Here is a 19,319-nt window from a genome sequence, read left to right as displayed (position 1 = left end):
AATCACCTTGAGAAGTTTGTTGGGCTTTCTAAGGGTGGGAAATGAGTGGAGGGAGTAATCACCGTCTGGTTTACAATGGAGATTTCAGCCTTCAGTGCTGTCTGGTCCCTTCATCGTTATGAATAATGGCAAAGAACTGCAATGGGGAGGTAGCACGGACTTTTCTTTTTCAGATATTTTAGGGGCAGCATAAAAAGCTGACTGCTCTCGGGGGGCATGGTCAGTTCTCAAAACTTTCAGCTTGGAAAGCTGAGCTGAATTAATTACAGCTTATGTTCCAAAGGAAAATAAGACCTCTGATGTGCCTTATTTGCTTGATGTTCTTTTTCCTTTCAGCTGACGACCCCTAGGTGGCTTTCCTTTCAGTTGCAGCTCCTTTTGTTTTTTTTGTAGTTTCTTCCTTTATTAATTAGAAGGTCTGACACTTCCAGCCCAAGACATTTATCAGCGTGGTACAATTTTAATTAATCTCACAATAAAGCTACTTGAGGTGAACTTAGAAAAGGTCTCATATAGCAGGAATAACACGCAGAAATGTGGATGGTGACACAGGACACTTACTACACTGGCTTGACAAGATTTGGGATGTGGCTGGGTGTAAGCTCACACTGCATCGCTGTGCTCTCTGGTACATAAACAGAAGCAAGATGTGTTCCTGCACAACCTACTAACTATATCCTATCGAAAAAGAATACACTAAATACACTGAAAAGAAAACATTCCTGCAAAGATGGAGATCTGGGCTCCCAGTAGGTTCCTCCTGCCTCCAAGAGGAGCTTAGATATCCTTTGATGACTAATTAAATAATAACAATAATAAAACCTACAGAGACAGATTTTAACTTTTCTTTTTTTTTTGTAGCAATTTGCAAAGAAATTGCAAATTTAAGTCCTCCAGGACTTCTTTATTGTTCACATGTCATAGTCGCAAGTGGGTTTTGACTCAGAATATTCAAACCTGGCATCATTACATTTTAGAACAGTGCCTGTTCTGAACTTATTAACCAAAGCTCACTTTTCTAAGGCAGATGTAAACTAGCTCAGAAGCTCAGGTTCAGAAATATTATTTACAGCTAATACGGATAAACCCAGCAGTACCATATGTTAGAGTGGGGGTAGTTTGGATAGGAACTCTGTAGTCATTACCAACTGTGTTCACAATTTTCTAATTAAAAGGTGGAGATTACACAATTGATTGTATCTGGATTAAGGAAGGGCAGATTTACAGCCTTCTAAAATGGAATTATCTGCTTCCTCTTCAAGTACTCTGATGTTCGCAGGGCAGATATGTTCAACTAGATGTGATCAAGGAAAAATAATTCGCAAGACATTTTTCCTGGGTGGAAATAAGGGAAAAAAATAGGAAAAGACCTACATAAAAATAATATGATCTCCCCCCCCTTGTTACGTTCTTGTCAAAGCTGTAAGCCTTTTTGAAAGCTGGACTGCAATATAAGACAGACTTTGGGGTTCAATATAAGTCTAATTGGGCGAAATCCTGGTGCACACAAAAGTTTATATTTGATGAAGTGCTGATTCCTTCTTGACATGAAGTCTTGACCTAAAGGGAGATGGAACAATTGCATTCACGGCCAAGTCATCTTGCCTTTGAAACTTCTTGATACTTGGAGGAGTTGGAATGAGTCGATACCTGTTCTGATTTTCCCATTTTCATTGCTGTGGTCTGTTTTGATTATGTTCTTATGCTCATGGCTGTAGATTCAATTTGAGAAGGGTGTTTTGGTAGGTTTTACTTGACATTCTCCCTTTGTCCTTAAAAGCTTTCAGCATCCACAGTTGATTTCTTTGGGTGACTTGACATAGGCAGTGGTGCGGTGGTAAATAAAACCCATCGTATTTCTGTCTCAAGTTTGCTACAGCTATTGCCACCTGCTAGAAGTAAAAATACAGATTTTCAGCATTTGCACATAGACTATCTACTACCACGTGGGGTGTCTGTGTAGTGGTTAGAAAGCCAATTTCTGATACAAACAGACAAGGTCTTCATAAATAGATGGAATTTTGCTCGTGATTCCTTTTTCTTCCTTTCCGTTACCCCCCTCGTATATATAGAGAGAGCCTGTTCTTGTTTTGTTTGCAGATACAATCAGAATGAATTTTAATCTTCACTTTACAGTTCGAATTCTCTTGAATGAGTAAAAAAAATTGTCACCCGGATCCAGGTGTATTCCCTTGTCATCTGTCACGAGTAACTGTTCTGCAGTTTATAGTTGGCAGTTCTCAGCGGTGTTTCATCAGGATAATACCACACTATATCATCTGAAGGAATAAACTCTCCCCGCTGACACGAGCCAGGATGAAGGCACTGGCAATTGACTGTGTATTATGGGAGCTCTCTGAGGCTTATTCAATGGAAAGGAGGCTATCAGGTCACTGGGCCCAAATTGTGTGTTTGGCTTCAGAAGAAGTAAGGGGCTTAGGAAACCGAATAGGAATCAAAAAGCTCTGGTCCGTTAGAGGGGAGGTCAGGCTCTTCTGTCTTTGAAATCTCCGACTGAAATGCTTTAATTAAGAAGAAAGAAAGAAAAAAAAATAAAGAACAAGGCAAAATGCATTATTTTGGCAGTGGGTGGGTGTTTCAGGTCTGCGTCTGACCCTGCAAAGTCAGGGTGACAGCAAGCTCACTCCCTGACACCAGGACAAGAGGACAAGGAGGGTTGGCACCTCTGCCAAGCCATTCTGGTCATTGCAGATCCCCACAAAAAGCCTGACAGGTTTTTGTCCCTTCTCCTTGCAGCTCACCCGGGTGCCCGTGGAGTCGTGCAGCCAGTACGAGACCTGCAGCGAGTGCCTGGGCTCGGGAGACCCCCACTGTGGATGGTGTGTGCTTCACAACACGTAAGTACCTGCTGTGATAACGCCTGGCAGAGTCCAAAAATGTCTCTTAGGTGAGCCTAGGAGTCATGCAGGCAGCTCCAGCAAGGTTTCTAGGGCTTGCTGGGGTGACTTTGTTTAACCAAGAGGCGTTTTTTTGGCTGAAAATGAAAGAGGAGGGTGATAGAAGAGACTGGTCTCCTTAACCACCAGATCCATATTCTGCTGGCTGCAGGAGGAATACTTGTCGCCCTGATGTGCTTAAAAAAAAAACAACACCTCCAGCAGCTCCCTCTGGGTGCCAAAGACCTTCTAATTTCCAATGATTATGGAAGTTTGACCCTAGATAACAGCCAGATTCAGAGACTTGTCTCAACACCTTCAATTTTCCACTGCAGGCCTGAACCTCTCCTCTCTCACATTTGTCATGATCCTTATTGGTCTTGGAGGGGAATCATGTCCCTGTAAGCACCCAAGGATCTGATCCAAGTTAGATTTCAGGGGGATGTTCTAGCCTGCAACCTCACTGTGGGACAAAGCTGACCCTGAAATTGAGCATTTGTCTTCTGTGGGTCATCTCAGCTGGGCTGGCACTGCTTGTTTGGCTTACCCAGCTGTGATTTCGAGCAGTTATCTGTATCCACATCCCTGGGCTTCTGTTGAACAGACCAAGAAAGGACCTGGTTTCACCATTTCCCTGCTCTACAGCACTCCCTTGCAAGGAGCACCACATCCAAGTGTCCCCAGGACTGGGAGATTTGCTCGTTGGCTTTGTTTTCTGCAGGCTTTTTTTTAATGATGCTGTTGATCTCCAAGTCCCCTCTCGGCAGCCTTCCCTGCCAGTGATCTCCTGCTGCAGGGAGCCCTCTGCCAGAGCCGTGGAGAGGGAGGTGTCAGCTTGGCTGAGCTCCTGGCCATGAGTGGCAGGGCGGCCTCGTTTGCCAAGAACCTCTCAGCAGAGACAGTGGCTGGAAAGGGCGTTGGATCTGTCTCACCACACGGCTCCAGCCCAGCGTGGCTCTGCAGGGTGCTGTCACTCCAAGTCTTGGTGCCCTTGGCAGTGACGGGTGGTTATTCTGCTGGACCCTGCTACTTCAGTTGTGTTTTCTCCTCCCCGAACCCTTCCTGCTGCATTGCAAAGTCTACCTGTGGAGACAGAGATCCAGTTGGAGACCCTCTTTGCTACCCCTCCTTTCTGGAACAGGAACCCGTACCATATCCCAACCTTCTGCAGAAGCTCTTTAGCCTGTATAACCCTCAACCAAAGCCATGTCAGTCTGCTTAATTTTAAGATTAAACCTAGATGTCCCAAACCAAAACTTGACTCTGGCTTTGGAATAATTCAAAAGATCCTTGGCAAACCAGTCCTGAATTGTGGTCTTCTAAGTATGAACCCATGCAGCTTTCACCCATATAGCCCTGCTCGCCTGAGGATATTTTTATTTGAAATACAGCTCTGTAACATGTTTCTGTCTCATCTTAGCTTGCATCCATCCTGTAGAGCACTGCGTGTTTTGCTGTCAATAGAGGGGAAGCACAGCGTGGATGCAGGCATGAATTTGGGCATTGATTGCACTGGAGTAATGCTGGATATTTCATCTCCTGCTGGCCAGGGTCACTGGCAACAAGCAATCAATACACCCAGCAATAAATCCCCCAAAGGAGAGGAAAGGGGCAGAGACAACTGCAGATTGCCCAGCAGCTCAGCCTAAAAGAGTGACAGAAATGTGGCTGGTGACAAGTGAGGGTGGCAACCCGAGACCATTAGACCAAGAAACCCACATGCAAATTTGGTCCTTCAAGCTGAAATTTGACAGCAGGGTCCCCACATCCTCCTCCCTCTGGTCACTTAACCTTTGTTTCCTGATCTGTAAAATAGAGTGTGGCATGGGTTTCTGGTGCAGCCTCATGTGTTCCTCTCTGGGCCTCAGTTTCTTCATCCTTCCAGCCCTGGAAGCAGAGGAGGATGCAATTCAGCAGTGTTTGGCCATGCAGGATATTCAGGGTAATAGTACCATAATACCAAGGCCATTATTAACTTTTTTTGTACATCAGAACCCCAGCCATTTCCTCAAATGTGATGCATTGTCAGCAACTGTACAAGGATTTCTGGGGAAATCTGCCATAAATATTTCCCCTTGGAAGGTGCTGACCCTTTTCTTTTCCCTCCCAGGAAGAATTTCAGGGCATGGCTGAATCCAGCCACGCTGATGTAGGAGCTGGTTTTTGGCAGGGTTGGAGGAGGCAGATGGGCTGTCCAAGTCCTGGGGTAAAGCAGGGCTGGAAACCAGACCTGTAGCCAAAGTCATCCCTTTCCCACACCCTTCTCTCCCAGTACAAACCACCACTGGAGCGCTGGGAAATGAGCGAAAGCTGTAGGATGGGTGCAGCTTCTCTCTTTTTTTTCTCTTTCATATGGGCCACACTTACTTTGGGGTTCACACTTTGGGGACTGCTACCCAGACCCTGATTTCCAAGCACATGGGGGGCCTGGGGACGCCTGGGGACAGCTCCTCACCCAGCATCTCACGGCGGAGCGGGGCTGTCTGCGCGCAGGGCGGCGTGCCAGGGCTGGGGAATCGATTTCCACGGCTCCTCTGTCCTAACCTTACACCGAGAAACTCGAGTCTGCTGAGAGAGAAAGAGGCAGACAGACCCACAGACGGCTACAGGAGAAAAGAGGGGGGAGGACATTGATTGCCTTCTGCCCCGAGACGAGGAGAGCCAATATAGAGCAGGTCACTGGAGCTCTTCGTTGCCGTATCTCCAGTCCCCATCTTGTCCCTCCCTCCCCTTCTCTGCCGTAGCTCAGCTCCCCTCCTGGGCTCAGTTCAGGCTTCTTTAGGCGGCAATGAATCATTTAGGTGGTGCAAATTGAAATCGTGGCGCTCGGATCTGCAGGGGAGGGCGAGGGGCCGGGGTGGGAGCTGGGGGGAGCGGTGGGGGAACGAGGCTGAAAAGCGAGTCGCTGGCACCGAGGCACACGGTGCCTGCTCGCAAGGTCACAGCAATGTCACCAGCCCAAACGGGGGGCTGCAGAGAGGGACAAGAGCAGAGCAAAGTCTTCTCTAAGCCTGGAATAAATCACAGCTCCTCGTGTCGTGCTGGGCGCAGCTGTGCCCGAAGATGCCATCCAATATCTGCCCCCTGTGAGTTTCTTGTGTCTCCATCCCTATTTAAACCTCTGCCCTCCTTTGACTCTTTCCCCTATAGCATGGAGAAGGACAGGGAGTGGGGAAGCTCTTTGCCCCTAAGTGGGACAAATCTCCTCCTGGAGACCTCATTATCCCTGCCTGACCCACCACCAGCTCCAGAGAAGATGTGAAAGCTCCAGTCCACATGCACGTGGTGACCACACACCTTTTCAGCCCTGCATGATTCCTCTGGGTTGTCTTTAAAACCCCAGCTGCCCCCCAAAAAATGGATATTTGGGACAGAAGAGCAGCAGCATCCCCGGAGGGAGAAGTAACATATATAAAACTTTTATAAAAAGTTTTAACTGTTTGTTAACTGTCCCTCCTTCTGTTCTGGGATCTGCCCCTGCTGCTATGGGGGCTCCTTGGGCAGCAGATCATTAGCTGCAAACTGAGAGAAAAATGGTCCCAATTTCAGGGAGGGTTTACGATGTTGTGCAAAAAATTTTTGTTTTATCTTGAAGAGGAATAATTATTTTTTTAATAAGAAATGTTCTAGAAAGCCATTTTAGAAGGGGCTGATACAGCTTAGTATTTGGAGAATGATTCGTTAAGACCTCAGCCATTCTTATTTTGGAACTTTATTCCAGGTTTTAGTAAAATGGTTAAAAATTCAGAATAAAGAGAACCCAAGAACTTCACTGAGGGACCTGAGCTGGCTCCATTGGTTTTGACCCCCAGCTTCAGCGCGTTTTCCAGGAGACCCCCTGCTCCTAAACTATGGGAATAGGATGCAGGAAGCTCCTGTAGCTGTCCTCACCCCATGAGAGAAGGGATGACAGAGGGCCCTAATACACGGGCTGTTGCAGCCACTTTCCTGGATCCCGTTGGTGAGCTCTGGGTTGGCTGAGGGATGACCAAAACCCATTAAGCTGAGCTGACCACAATTTAACAGGATAACTGCAGCAAAGGGGATGGAATTCATGAGACACCAGAGAAGCCAGATGAGGGTTTTTTGGATTCCCCAAAAAAAGGAGAACCACATTTAGAAGGGCTTTATGCTGTCACCTGGCAACCCTGGTGTCCGGCCACTTGCCCTCCACATCCCCTGTTGTCCTACGTCGTAGCTGCAGGATGCTTCTGTACCCAGAAATTACAATTACAATGGGTATGGAAGAAAATGGCACTTAAACAAGTTGTTTTCTAGGGAATGAGAGATCGGCACAGAGGAGGAGGGAGGTTTGTAATCCCTCCTCAGACTCGCTGCCAGACTGGGGGGGGAAAAAAAAAAGAAAAAATAAGTGTTACAAAGTGCAGCTCCCACTGTCTTGTCTCAGCAGGTAACCCGATGCAATGCTGCTTGCAGAGGCTCATTGATCGTCCCTGGCTTTAACTTTCTTGGTCAAAGTCTTGTGAATCACTAGAGAGTCTCAGGTAACCCAAGCTGCCTACAGATGCTGCAATAAGACCTTTTCTTGAAGGGTCTTTTTCTTGCTTGACTTTCTGCCGTCTGAAAGACTGTGCCTGTCTTTCAGGCTGAGGTTGTTTTTTTGTTTTTTCTTTTTCCCCTTCACCTCCTCTTTTTTTCCTTCCCAGCCTTTCCCTCCACTTCTGCAGGGGAGGGAGGATATCTCAAATGCTGCTTGAGGAAGCTGGGAAGGGCAGCACGGATAGGACCCAACAGGGCAGAAGGGTGGAATATCTCACCCAGTGCCAACATGAGATCTAATAAATAGTGACGAAAATATGATTTTCTGATTCCCGCAGAAGCTAGTGGCCCTATAGACCTTCAGCTTCCACTGTAAGGAACCAGGGCCTCAGCCATGCTCTTCGTGCTGTTTTGTGCCAAGGTGCAAGCTAGAGTCCTTTCAGAAAGGACAATTTTTAAGCATTTTGCATTTGTCTAGCACAATCAGTAAATCCTGGCAATTATGGCTGAGACCTTTGCTTATAATAAAAGCTTTCCATGTCCTTTCCCATCTCAGCATCATCTTGTCCTAGGCCAACCCTAAGTGTCTTCAGAGACATGGGAGACAAAGGTACACACCAATTGTCCCAGTCTTCCTAAAAATTTGCTCAGTCCCGTGAAGAACAAATGGATTTCAACTCAAATCCTGCATTGCCTTGGCAACTTGTAGCCAGCTGGGCTGATCCTCCCCATCTGAGGGATGCTCAGAGCTGTTGCAGTCACTGTGTGCACTACCCCTGTGTGTCCGAGATACCTGGGGGACATTTCTCACTGGGATGGGAGAGAGCCCAGCACCTCTTGTTAACACATGATGGGGAAAAATAATTGCAGGAAATGTGGAATATTTCATTTTGTTTCAGTCTCCAATCAGTCCATCGGCAGTGTCAGCAGAGGTGCAAGGAGTCCAAGTATCCATCAGTGGTGGCAAAGGCAGGAGGGACCCAGCTGTCAGGGTGCCTGGTCTCCAAACGGGGCTTGGTTTGGCCCTTCCCCGCTCACAGACGGTGCTCAGACAGCAGCACCCATGGCCTGTGATCCTTTCCACCTGATAGCAGGGGAAAGTGGAGTCATCTTCCCCCAATTGGCCTTGGCACCGAGTGATTCCCACTCCTTCCCAGGTAGTTATCGAAACAGGAGACGGCATTTCAGCCCCTGCGCCGAGGGGAGCGCACGGCAGGGGGGCTCCGGGGAGGGACAGCGACCCATTAAGCTTTCTGCATCGAGCCCGGGTAATCTTTAATCTGTCTGCTGTGCTATAGCTAAAAGTACCCATCTTTTCACACCTGGGCATTGCCTGTCCTTTATTGCGGAGGAAATAGCCCCGAATGTGACAGCTCTGCAATGGCCCTTTGAAATGAGATCAGGGCTCTTAGTCCGGAGAGCAAGACGAAATCCTGGGGATGGGGAGCAAGCCTATTGATGGTGATAAGTCCCCCAGGGGAACAGCAGCTCCTGGGAATCCCATTTCACCACAGATGGGTGATGAACAAACCAAACCATCCCTGTACCTTTGTGCAGATCAACCAGACCCGGCGACCTAACCCATCTCCGTGCCTGCAGTCCCTATATCCAGCAGGGCAGGTGTCCTTCCATCCCCGAGGTGCCATCCTGTGCCTTTTGGGAACACTTTGGATGCTCTGGTCTACAAAGCAGAGCCGTGCCCTTCACAGGTTGATTATCTCAGTGGCCGTGCGTGCCTGAGGCAACTCAAGGCCAGCACTGGGCAGTGCGGACTGCAAGACGCAGGCGTGTGGTAAATGTGTTTTGATAACAACCTTCCTCCTTGATTAGCTTATTTTGCTAGAGGGCAGCAGGGAGGGGTGGGAAGATAATTAGTTTGTGCACCCGGGTTCCAGCAGAAGCTTTCTGCCCTGTGAGTTAGGTGCCCTACTTGGGATTTGGCTGCACCACAGAAATATTAGTGCTTGGGTTCGGCACTGCAGAAAATTCAACCTTTGCACAGAGAGATCTCTCAGGTTTCTTCTTCTCTGGTATGAAATGCAGCCACACGGTCTGCCAGGGGCTAGGAGGGACGTCTCACGTGCCAGTACAAGCAATGAGAAAGGGATAAGGAATAAGCAACGTAAGGACTTAAGCCAGGTGCCTAAACACAGGTGTATGGAGAACACACAAGCAGACTTTAAAATATAGCTGGTTGTATTTACACGAGCAACTTGATTCAGTCACTCATCCATGCTGTCTGCTGCAACTGGAATAACCCAGGGTGCTTGAGATATTCACCTAAGGCTGGCAAATATGACACAGACCCTACTGGAGATCCATCCATTTCCTCTGGTGGATACGATGGAGACCAACCGGAGTCTTGAGGACATCTCAAGGGACATTAGACCCTTGTGAGTGGGCAGCAAAACAGAGTCAAATCCCAGCTCAGTGTCATCTCCTTGTGTATTCTGAACGTGGTCAAGAGACATAGGTCTGGGTTTTGCCACCTGAACCAGTCCTCCCATGAATTTCAAATTCCTCCAGGGTCCTAATTTGCAATACAGCAGGGCTAGGGCTTCCCACTAGGTTGTGCCATGCTCTGGCGTGGACTTGGTGAGTGATGTGGTGTATGTCTGGCTTGAGAAACTCAGGCTGTTCATAGGGAATTGCTTTTTCTTGCTGTCAGATGCTCCCTGGTGCCTCTGCAGCCCGTGATCCGCCAATGAGGGAAAATGGCACGGCCAAATGAGTTGTCCCCAGCGTGGGCCATGTCTGCCTTCCACCGCTTCTTCTGTGACATTTCATCAGCCTCGACCTGTGACAGGTCTCAGAAGGAAACAGGGTGGAGGGAGGCAGGCGTCGGGAAGTTCTCCTTGCTGAAGAAAAGGACAGAAAACTTTTAAAATATCTCTTTATCTGGACTTAGGTTCTCCATGAGTCTGCGCACAAACACTCCTGCTCAAAAATGCTCTCCATCATCTGTTGCACACTCCCACATTCAGAGACCTGCCACCAAATTTCCTCTTTCTCTCCTACTGGCATACATGTCCCCAGCCCCTAATTTTCCCTGTTTCTCGTACACCCCTCTGCACTCATTCTGGCAAGCAGAAATTAGATTTTTCTGCATTGTGGTCCTAGAAATGGAAGCCAGTTGTGTGAGGCTGAAGGTGAGAATCTCATCTTGCCTTTGGTGTTTTGTTTAGGTGGGAAGATTTTCCACATCATTTTGATGTGAATGATGTGTTCATTCACATCAAAATGTCTTGCATGTGGACCTTGCCACTCCTCCTCGTAGCTGTGGGTGACACCGTGCTGCAGATCTCTGCGGGGCTCAGCAGCACAGGTCAGCCACCGAGAAGAGCAGGGGAGAAAAACACATTGACATGGCTGTGGTTGTGTGACAGATCTGGAAATGGAACAACATTTCTTGCCTTTCGTTCCAATGCCTGGGAGATTGGACCAAATTAATTTCTTCCAGAGGAAATGGAAACAAAACCCTGACACAGGATCAACCCTGATGCAGAGCTGGACAATGTGACTGGGTGCAGGGAGCCAGGAGATTCAAAGCAAACATATTTTCCTCCCATCCATCTTTATTTCACACTGAGAAATCATAGAATAACAGAATCACAGAATGGTTTGGGTTGGAAGAGACCTTAAAGATCATCTAATTCCAACCTCCCACCAGACCACATTGCCCAAAGCCCCATCCAGTCTGGCCTTCAACCTCCCAGGGATGGGGCATCCACAGCTTCTGTGGGCAGGAACAGACACACGGGCTGTGAATTTCCTCTGCAACTGGCTGTGGGCTTCTCTACATGCAGGAGGAACATGGGGCATCTCCTCTGGGTAGGTCCTGTAATGCAGCTTGCACCAACCCCTAGTAATGAAGAAGAGGGCAGGTTTCTGCTTATTTTTCCCCACTGATTGCTTTCCTGATTAGGAAATTGTATCAGATACCTTGCATGATTTTGAACCAGTTGCTTAGGAGGGGGTTTCTTTCTCCTCCTGCTAGGTTTCTTGCATTTTCTGAGCTCATTCTCTGTAACCCAGAGGCGTTTATGGGAGTGGGGTGAGCAGCCTTCTGGAAGTGCTGGTTTCTCTCACTGGCTGTTAGGAAAACCTAAATAACCACATAAAAAAAATGCCTCATTTTTAACGACTCATCCTTAATTTCCATGTGCCTGAGCATCTCATCTGTAAGAGAGGAATAGGAGCTCTTTTTGCCCTTGCAGGAGGCTTTAAAGCACCTTGGCTATGAATGCAGTTTGCAGAAGTCCTGCAGGGAGCTGGACTTGGTGACGGCAGACTCCCAGCTGGGGCTGGCTATCAAGCACGACCGTATTAATTTTATCTCACAAGTGGACGAGTAAATTTGTGGTTTGTTTAATTAAAGCAGAAAGGAGCAGCAGCAGACGTGCCCAGGTGCTTCAACCATCGAACCTGCCCAAATCACCCCGTGCCCTTGCCTGGCTGTTAGAGCAGAGGTGGCACAAGAAGGGTTAAGGCAGGACAGAGAAGGATGGAGTAAAACCCTGCTTCTCCATCCCATATCTCGTTCCCGATGCCCTCTGCCCCTCTCACCCCAGGCAGAAGAGGAGATCTACATTTTAATTGAGACGCACGAAGAAAATAATCGCAATCTAGCTCACCCATGCCTGGGAGGCTTCTCCCTTGTTAGCTCAGCGCAGATGCTGAGCGCAGGTCTGGAGGCTGGAGGGCGTTTGTTATGTGGCTGATTCTCTCCTTATTTCAGCCCTGCTCCATTCCAGGGTCTGGGGAGGAGGGCAGAGAGCAGGAGGTGGCAGGAAAAAGTAGAGCAGAAAATGACAGGACCTCGTTTAGATCTTTTCCCCCTGCTTGCAAGTAGCAGTGTCCTGCAAATCCCAGCCACGCCATGCACCAAGCATAGGCACTGCAGGGCTTGGCACTGGCCCTTGAGGTTGGGATCCCCTTGGGAATGGGGTCTTTGAGGGCAGCTGACCCCAGGAATGGAAAAGAAGCTGAGATGCTTCAGATGTCTGCAATGCAACCTGGCCTGCAGGGGTGGTGGAGAAGGGAAGGGAGTCTTTAGTTTCTTGCTTGTATTAATGTTGTCCCACTCCGGTTGCTCAGGCTGAGGAAAACAACAGGAAAACCAGGCTCCTTTTGCTTCGTTGCAGGTCAGGAAGGAGGTTTAAGTAGTCTGTACTTGTGTCCTGTCCTGATAACAGCTTCTTAGGCATAGTTAGGGCATGCTGCTCTGGATCCTGCCCTCTCCATGTTGGCAGCATTTCACTCCCTGGTGTTTTATGATCAGACAACACTAGCTGGACCTCAATGTTTTCCTCACCTTAGACTCTCAGAAGAGACCAAGACCTTCCCCAGGAAGAGTCATGAGCTCTGTTTGCAGACTTTCTCAGCTTCAGCAGCCAGGCAGGAGTCCCCCTGAGCTGCCTTTTCCCTTGGCACCCTGTGAGCTGGGAGCAGGCTGCCAGACATGTCCTGCCTCCAGCGTAGGGATGCTTCAACCAGCCAGCCCTGCAAAGGGAGCACTGGCTTGTTTTTTGGGGGCAAAGGGGCAGGATTTCAGTTCAGATAGCACTTTCCTATTTTATCTGCTCTTGGTCTGTCTGCGTACTTGGCCTGATAAGGTGCTATCAGAGCAGAGCATCTCTGCTGGAGCCACCACTAAGACGTGGCTGGGCTAGAGGTGGCTTTTCCCAACTCCTTGCAGGCTGCCTTGGCCCATTGCCACCCAGAGCCTCTGAGGAGGCACCCAGTTCATAATAGTGGGGAGGAGGGCGTTGGGAGGGCTGTCAGAGGCTTTAGCTCTGTGCTCTTCTCAGGGAGGAGAGAAACTGCAAACGTGGAGCAGAGTGCACCAGCCTGATCCCCTCCTCACTTTCAGGCAGCCTCCATCCTGAAAACAATCCTGCAAATAGTTTTGAGAGTATGAGCAACCCAGAAAGTAGAAGGATTTTTCCATCTTAACCCATAACATTTCTTTTCAGGTGTCCGTCTGAATTCTACAGCCTCTCTGGGTAGGGGCTTTGTATACCTGGGTATGAACGTGATTTTCTGCACAGCAGGGACAATTCATACTGATATTTTTTTAGGGCAACAACAAGTCTCTGCTCTCTGTTCCCCTCTGTGCTTTTAAGGACCAAAAACTGACCCTCCCAGCTTTCACTGATGGAGAATCTGCAGGGGTTGGTGAAAAAGGAAGGAGAGCAGACCCATGGCATAAGTTCATCTGGTCAATTGACAAAATATCATTCAGCCGCCTCTTGAGCTGCTCAGGAACACATCAGCCCAGCTACTGAGTGCTGTACTTAATCTCCTATTGATTGGGGTGAGTTGGAAAGGACAGCCTCCCCCACTGCCCCCATTCCCAAATTAAAAACTAAGAGCAGAAGTAAATGCTTTGGCTTTTCATCCTGCCTGAGTGTATAGGGCATTTACCCCTGAAGGAAAAAAAAAAAAAAAAAAAAAAAAAAAAAAAAAAAAAAAGGTAAAATATGCAGAGAGAAAACACATAGAGAATGAAATATAGCAAAATCAATCAATGCTTACAGTATCTATTAAGCACATTACTCTCTGGACCTTTATGGGAGTACACTTCTGCTGATATGATCATGACATCATTAACATGATATAAAGAATCAGAAAATCAATAGCTTGCTGATGCCCAAAATTAAGGCCATGTTGTACCGTATCTTTAAATACGTGAAATAACAACTTATCTCTGTCATGTCCAAGCTATTTGTAGATGAAACATGTCTCAGAAAGCGGATGGTAATTTGCTGGCCTGCCTGTCACTCCTGCAGCTACCCCCTTGGGTTACTTGGCGTGAAGGTTAGATCACTTTTCTCAACACTTTGGACACAAACAGAGCAGAAAATCTGATCAAGATTACATTGGCATAACGCTGGAGGGACTCCAGACAGGGGGTTGCTGCTCTGGTAGCTGGACGGACATCCCCGTGGAATGGGGATGTGGGCCAGGTATCTTCTCCCATTGCTTTGATTTACATTTTACGGTATTAATGGCATGGAGTTTCTTTGGATTAAGGCACCAGGCTGGGACACAGCAGCTCTGCTGTGTTGTGCACTGAGGAAAAAAAGAAATAGAGGCAGGGCAGACTCTCAGCAGGGCTAGCAGAGCTCCTTGCACGAGGAGAGGCTGAAATGATTCTCCCTGAGTGTAGAAAACAAAGGTGGGCAGAGGTTGGGATGCTGCTTGGGAATAAGTGCCTGTGAAAGAGAAAAGGGGGTGAAGGCGTGGGTTGCATTGACCCAGCAGTGAATGGGGATAAATTGGGCATTTAGTGTGTAAGTCAGAAGGAGGTTTCTGGCTGAGAGGAGAATGAATATCTGAAGTAATCTTCCACTAGGATTAAAAGTGCTAAAAATATAGCTGGCTTTATGATAAAGCTCGATAGCCTTTCTGTATAAGCTGGTGTGGAGAGGTTTCCTGCAGAAGCACCGTGTGAATCAAGGTGGTCCCTTCCACCCCTGGATTTCACTACCTCTGGATTTCAGATTTTCCAGATAACATCACCATATAATGCTCCTTTGGTTTGCCATGTCTCTTTAGGAAGCATCCAGGAACAGAGTGGGGCTTTGGGTAATCAAACATCAGCTTGTGCCCCATGGGCAGAGGTTGTGTAGGTACAATTGGTGTTGGCAGAGCATGATCCTCAAGAAGATGTTTTGGTTTTATTTTTCAGATCAAAATGGTCAGACTGAAAGGACTTGAGGTGACAGGGAAGTTCCCTGATGAAACATATAGCAATCAGATAGAGCAATCCCTCTTTCAGGCTAGAAGCAGGGATGCTCCCTTGTGGCAGATTTAAGATAAAGAGATGCTTTGTAACACGTGGGCATCAGATGGAGGAGGGATGGAGCAACATATAAATAAGATCTCCCCCAAGGTGATGCCCATGTGGCCTCTCACGCCAAGGATATGTTTTCAGGAACATAGACCACTGGTGAAAAGGAGAAACAAGCTGAATGGTAGCATATTTAATTAGCAGGTAAACATGCAGATGTGCTTTTGAAGCCAGTAAGACCAGAAATGTGCTGGCAAGGTAGAGACATGACAGCTCTCATGGGGCATCCAGCCAGAGTCAATGGGAGAAGTCCTGGGGTCCTGCTCCATTGAATATATATTTGCAGTAACAAGTGGAACAGCTCTAAGGAATGTTATTAGGCACTGGAACACAACTACAAAATTAGTTGAATATAGTTTGGCTTGGGGCAACTATTGCTCCTTCCAACAATTCCTGGATATATTTTGGAATTCAATGGGTCAGGGAGGACTTCCACTAGGTGTTTTGGAAGTTAATAGAGTTTAATAGCAGGAATGTGATCAGACCATGTAATTTGGCCCCGGGATCAGAGAATGCTTCCTGGTATTGTTTAATATTCTATGAGATGAAGCCATGGCTCCCCATGGCAATGAGACAGTAAGGGGGAAATCCTGGAGGAAAGGCCCAAGCTATTAGATAACAGCCTAAAAAACAGGGCTTCTATAGGAATTTTTTCTCAAATGCAAAACTAGGCACAGACACAAAGTCCCAACACATGGTTAAGAAAATGAAGTAGGAAAAAATTATGAGGAATAAGGAAACCTTTGGAAGAGCAGGATCTGACACGGGAAGGAACCTGGTTGTTGCCAGTTAAATAAAAATTAGGTTGGAAAGAGGTTTTGAGAAGTTGAAGCTCATTGTCTAAAGGTGAAGTCATAAAATGCCCTTATCCTTGGCAAGTGGTTGGATTGGGACTTAGCAAAATTCAAGCAGAAAACAACAAAAAGCAGCCCTAATAAATACCTCTTCTAATCAGGGCACGTGGAAATAGTCAGTCAGACAAAATAAAAATATGCTTGCTTCTGTGCATATGCTAGCAGTCTGCTTTAAATGAAAATATTAATAGGATACATATCCCAAAACGGTGATAGAAGGAAACTCATCTGTGCATAAATGATATGGGAACAATAGGGGAGGTCAAAATGCTGAAGAAAGGGCTTTTATGTTAAAGAATATGTAAAATCAAAGGAAGAAAATAGGGTCAATCTGTGCACAAGTGACAAGGGATCCCTCGGGACGGGAACAGCGTTAGGACTCTTTTATTGACCACTTGAAGATGGCAAAAGTGATTGTGACACGCTGAGAAAAACCCCAAAGGTTGGGAGGGCAGAAAATGCAGTAATGAGGGATTTCAAGTGGCCTCACTTGCCCTAAGCAAATGTCACAATGCTTGGAGCTCAAACCCTTTTGGTAGTAAACCCTCCAAAAGAGAAACAAGTCAGGAATTACACCTGTCTTCAGGGAACGGCGATCAATGCGGCACTCAATAAGAGTGACCACAATGCCTTCAGGTTCATTGTCCCATAGAAATAAAACCCATAAATAAGCAAATAAAAATGACAATGAAGTTCGGCTTCAAAATGGACAACGTAAAAATGAGGAAGCTCGTTAAAAGGAGCAGCCACAAGGGTAAAGTACCTCGTGGTGTCCTGAGGACTGCATAAAGACATCATATAAGAGGCTGACTGTGAAATTATATGATGTATGAAAAAAAGGACTGAAAGATTGTAAAAGAAAATGGAAAAAAAGCCCATTTAAACATCAAGATGAGGAGACATTATTCAAAACTGTAAGTTTTATTCAAAGGAAAAATATATATTGCTAACTATCACATGAATTGCAAAATAATCATAAAGCAACCTCTTTGGGAAACACATTTCTAACCTTGTAAAACTGAATGACTAAAATTTAACAAGGTTCCCTTAGAAGTTTACTTCTTTAACGGGCTCGAGGTGGCTGAAATGTCTGCCACTATATGTGCAGTAAAAAGTGTTTTTAGAGCGTAGAAGTCATATTCACAGAAAGATCCTCAAGAAACTCTGGTATGGAATTGCCACATTATTAAATCTCATTTACATCTCATTGCTTACGCTGGCCTTGATATTGGAGGAACGGAAGGTAGGAAATGTGTTGTTGTTGTTTTTAAGTTGGACTCACGAGGGGTCGAAGAATGAGAATCTATCAATCTGACCTTTTACCTGTCAATTTTGTTGAACCATGATTAAAATTAGAGTGGGAAAAATAAAGCAAAACATTTGACTTGCTGGAGGAGGGGGGTGAGTGTCACAAGCTTATTATTGCTCTTTTAATAAATCAGAGTTCATGTGACATGGATAATATGGTTAACACAGAGGAATGAATGCTTTTCCCATAGCAAGGAATTTGAACTATGCTGTCATGGGACACAAAGAGGAGTCTTCTGGTAGATTAGTAACCGGTTCAAAGATGGGAAATAAAAATGGGAAATAAGGATCAGAAATAAGGGTTCATGATGGGGGGAGAGAATGCAGAGGGGGTCCCACAGGAATCTCTTCTGGCTGGGTTTGGTGCTCATAAATGAGCAAAAAATGGGTGAAGAGTGAAGCAGAAAAGTTAACTGGTGACACAGGGCTTTTCACCCTTGTCAAAAGGAAGTCTGCAACGTGTTGTAGAAGGAATACACAAGAATGTTTGGAGAACAAAGCAGAGAACATCATTACAGGACATCTGTGGTGCTCTCCCATGCTGCGCACACCGGCCACTTTTGATCGTGTCGTGTTAAAATGGATAAAAATGGCAGTGGGAAGTGTGGGAAGCAAAAATGCGGGTTTCTAATGATCTTTAGACAAGGGGAGATTGTGTGACTTGGCAATTTTCATCTTAAAAAAAGAGAGATGACTGAGAGGACTATAATACATCCAGACAATCATGAGCGTAATGAAGAAAGTGAATAGGGGATGATTACTCACCATTTCTCATAACACAAGATCGAGGGAACTTTATATGAGATTATCAGGCGGAATATTAAAACAAACAGAAGAAAGGACATTTTCATACACTGTATCACTCAGCTGTGGCACATTATGAGGCAACGTTACAGGGGCCAGAAAATACAACCGTCTGGAAAGCAATTAGACAAATTAATGAAAGAAAGATCTGTTGAGGGCTGTTCATTGTAATTACATCACTGCAGGCTCTATGTCAGGCAGTCCCCATCTCCTTGCTGGCTAGAAGCTGGGAGTTTTGAGCAGGAGGAGTTTCACTCTGTAATCTCTGTATTTTTATTTTTCCACCTAAATATCTGTACAGGGTCAGAATGAGTGGCTAAATGGATATTTGGGCCGAGTTTTTATGGTTTTTACTGATTTTTTTTCCTATGTTTCCTATGTTTTCAAAGGCTTCTCATCCTGAGTTTGCACAGCTCTTAAATAAAGAGTCCAAAGACCTGTGGCTTTATCATCCTGACCCTCGGTAATCACAGCACTGTTGGTGTAGGGTGAGCATGATGAGCATCTCTGCCATCATCCCATCCAGAATGCTCCTGGAAGCCCTGTGCAGAGATGCAGTCACTGACCTGGTCCCCACCCTGCCCAGCACACGGCGTGCCTTGGGGTTGGCTTTGGTTCTTGTGTAGAGTTGGAATGAGACAATATTTAGCAATTGGCCTCGTTCTTCCATCCATCCACCCGTGGTCCTGCTCAGAAGCTCCAGCTCCCTCTCGCCGGCCGCAGCTTTTGTCGGACAGCCGGCCAGCACCGGACTGAAGTTGCTTCATTAGCTCAGGAACTGCAGGAAGGGGGAGCCAAGATCTTCACTGAAGCCTTTCAGCAGCAACAGCGGGGAGTCCAAATACCCATTAAAATGTGTGCTCTGCTCATCTCAAGTCAGATTTCTTTTTCCTTTCTTTTACTTTTTTGCCTCCCTCTGTCTCATCCTTTGTTTTTTTTTTTGCCTTTGATTACAGCTGATGAAGTTTATATCAGTGTTGTCATGGTGAGCATGTTATAAAGTGGTCTTTTCCCTGGGGACCAGGCATCAGGACTCCTAGTTTTGTTTAAAATTGCCAGTGAGGCATGATGCAACTTTTGGGCAACTGTTTTTCTCCTGCA

The 19,319-nt window shown here is 46.5% G+C and overlaps 1 protein-coding gene across 4 annotated transcripts in view; it reads left to right on the top strand.

Annotated features, from left to right (window-relative positions):
* The window catches only part of PLXNA4 (plexin A4), a 407,281-nt gene that overhangs the window by 257,930 nt on the left and 130,032 nt on the right, over positions 1-19,319 (top strand). For all 4 annotated transcript variants that reach the window (XM_084518707.1, XM_084518708.1, XM_084518710.1 and 1 more), the window contains one exon: positions 2,758-2,858. In XM_084518707.1, coding sequence (XP_084374833.1) covers positions 2,758-2,858 — 101 coding nt within the window. The remainder of the gene's footprint in view (positions 1-2,757; positions 2,859-19,319) is intronic.

The sequence above is a fragment of the Aythya ferina genome (genome assembly GCF_964211825.1).
Source record: "Aythya ferina genome assembly, chromosome: 1".
Lineage (NCBI taxonomy): Eukaryota > Metazoa > Chordata > Aves > Anseriformes > Anatidae > Aythya > Aythya ferina.
This window is presented reverse-complemented; position numbering and strand designations above follow the sequence as displayed.